This window comes from Mus pahari, unplaced genomic scaffold (assembly GCF_900095145.1).
Source record: "Mus pahari unplaced genomic scaffold, PAHARI_EIJ_v1.1 scaffold_13312_1, whole genome shotgun sequence".
NCBI lineage: Eukaryota > Metazoa > Chordata > Mammalia > Rodentia > Muridae > Mus > Mus pahari.
Genome location: NW_018392671.1, coordinates 2,951 through 5,163, shown reverse-complemented (window position 1 = coordinate 5,163; position 2,213 = coordinate 2,951). Strand labels below are relative to the sequence as shown.

Genomic DNA, 2,213 nt, shown 5'->3' with positions numbered 1-2,213 from the left:
AGTTCACTCCAGATTTAAATTCAAGTGAAAACAATGTAATGATAACACTTAATATGATATAACTATTCCTTGTCCCATGGTAAACACAAAAATAAGGAACCCTAGCTGGGTGGGATCTTGCCACAAAGTCATCACTTCCTTAATCTGTTCATCTCCTTGAATGCAAGATTCACCTTCATTTCACTTCNTGGTGTCCCTTGATTACTTAGACNATACATTTTATATTTTTCCTTTCCATGCTTGTATTCTTGCTCAAAATGCCCATCATGAGACTTAACCAGAGAACAAAGTCTCTCTTGGGGTTTGTTCAAACTTTCTTTGACAATGCAGTTNATATAAATCTCCTTACCTTAGCTTCAGGTAGACTTTTCAGGCAAGAGCAAAAAGCAGCCACATTCGACACCAAAATNTCCAAAGAGCAAAATCCCTCACTGACATATTCAAATTCTTCTCCTCTGAAACATCTAGAGCCAGGCTTCTACCGTTCAAATCACCCTCAGCAAATAAGTCTTCCATATTCCATAGCCCCACTTAAAACATTTTCCTGTTTTCCAAATCTAAAGTCCCCAAACCACATTCTTCCAAACAACAGCACAATCAGGNCTGTCACAGCTATACCACAGTCCTACGACCAGTAACAAAGTCTGTCAGCTCCTCCAGCCCAATGTCTGCCTGGATCCTGCCATGCTCCTACCTTGATGATAATAGACTGGTCACCTGAAATTGTAGCCTGACCCAATTAAATGTTGTCTAAGTGTTGTCTTGGTCATGGTTTCTGTTCACAGCCGTAAAACCCTAACTAAGATGAAATTCGTGTTCCTTGGATCCCTTTCCGGGACATAATATGAACCATTCCTGACACTGAAGGTTTTACATGGCGGATTATAATATGTACTTAGAGTGTCATGTCCACTATCATAAGGTGACTCCACTGAAATTGCTTTCATATAGATATTTTAGGAAGTTTCTATGGAAGTAAGTTTCCATATGTTTTTTGAAAACAGAACAAAAACCATCTCTATAACAGATTATCCAAGTATGGAAGGACAAGATATGCTTTTTAGCCAAGGATGCAGATGACTTATTGAGCCAACCTTTTAAAGTCAACAAATGTAGTTCTTATCTCAATCTACTAGTCTCTCATTTAGTCTGCCCCGAAACTGACAATGGGGACATGGTTTTTAGTTGTAAGCCTTTCCTAGTGGAACATTGAAGATCCATGACTTAAAAACCAAAGGGATGAGTGAGGGCCACCTGTGGCAAAAAGAACCCAATGTGTTCAGGCTGACATTGGAAAATCTGTCCTGTTGGTTCTCAGCAAGGATTGTCACCTCCCTTATCCTGTCCCTGGGTGTCTTAAGTAGGGTTTTTACTGCTGCTAAAAAATGGCATTACTAAAAAGCAAGTTTTTCTAGGAAAGGGTTTATTTAGGTTACACTATCACATCACTGTTCATCACCAAATGAAGTCAGGAGAGGAACAAAATTGGGAAGAAACCTGGAGGCAGGAGGTGATGCAGAGGCCATGGAGGGGTGCTGCTCTCTGGATTGCTCCCCATGGCTTGCTCAACCTGCTTTCTTATAGAACCCAGGATCAGCAGCCCAGGGATGGCACCACTCATGATTGGCTGGACCCTCTTTAGATTAGTAATTGAGAAAATGCCTTACAGCTGGACCTTACAGAGATGTTTCCTCAGTGCAGGCACCTTACTCTCTGATGACTCAAGCATGTGTCAAGTTGTCAAAAAATCAGCCAATATATTGGGTTTTGTAAGCATCTGAAGAGAGTTGATCAATGCTGATTGTCCTCAGTATAGATTCAGATCACTATGAGAGTTGATCATGATTAATTTCAAGGCTGACTTCAGCAGAGGTGAAAAGCACAGCTGTTTTATAAATCTCCCACAATCAAGGTTTCAACTGTTTGTTTCCCAACCAAATTTCCTCTAGAAATTAATTTGTCTGTTCTTTCTTTTCTCCTTTGTATGTTCCTCTGTTCTGTCATTCTCTCCTTATGACTATTCGTTCTTATTAATAAAATAAATAATGATAATGGAAACAAATTCTTCCTTATTACTCCCTTTCTTGGCCATTTCAAAGACAGAGGTAGCTGTGTGTAAACTGCTCAGAGTAATGCAAAGATACCACTGTCTAAGACAGAAATCTAGATCTGTGAAGAGATTCCACAACTGTGGTAACACTTATAGATAAAAC

The 2,213-nt window shown here is 39.7% G+C and overlaps 1 protein-coding gene across 1 annotated transcript in view; it reads left to right on the top strand.

The window, feature by feature from the left end:
- The window catches only part of LOC110315130 (retinol dehydrogenase 16-like), a gene marked incomplete at its 3' end in the record, with an annotated part of 11,580 nt that overhangs the window by 6,423 nt on the left and 2,944 nt on the right, over nucleotides 1-2,213 (top strand). The window contains exon 2 of the mRNA XM_021189263.1: nucleotides 1,913-1,940. Within this exon, the coding sequence (XP_021044922.1) occupies nucleotides 1,913-1,940 (28 nt within the window). The remainder of the gene's footprint in view (nucleotides 1-1,912; nucleotides 1,941-2,213) is intronic.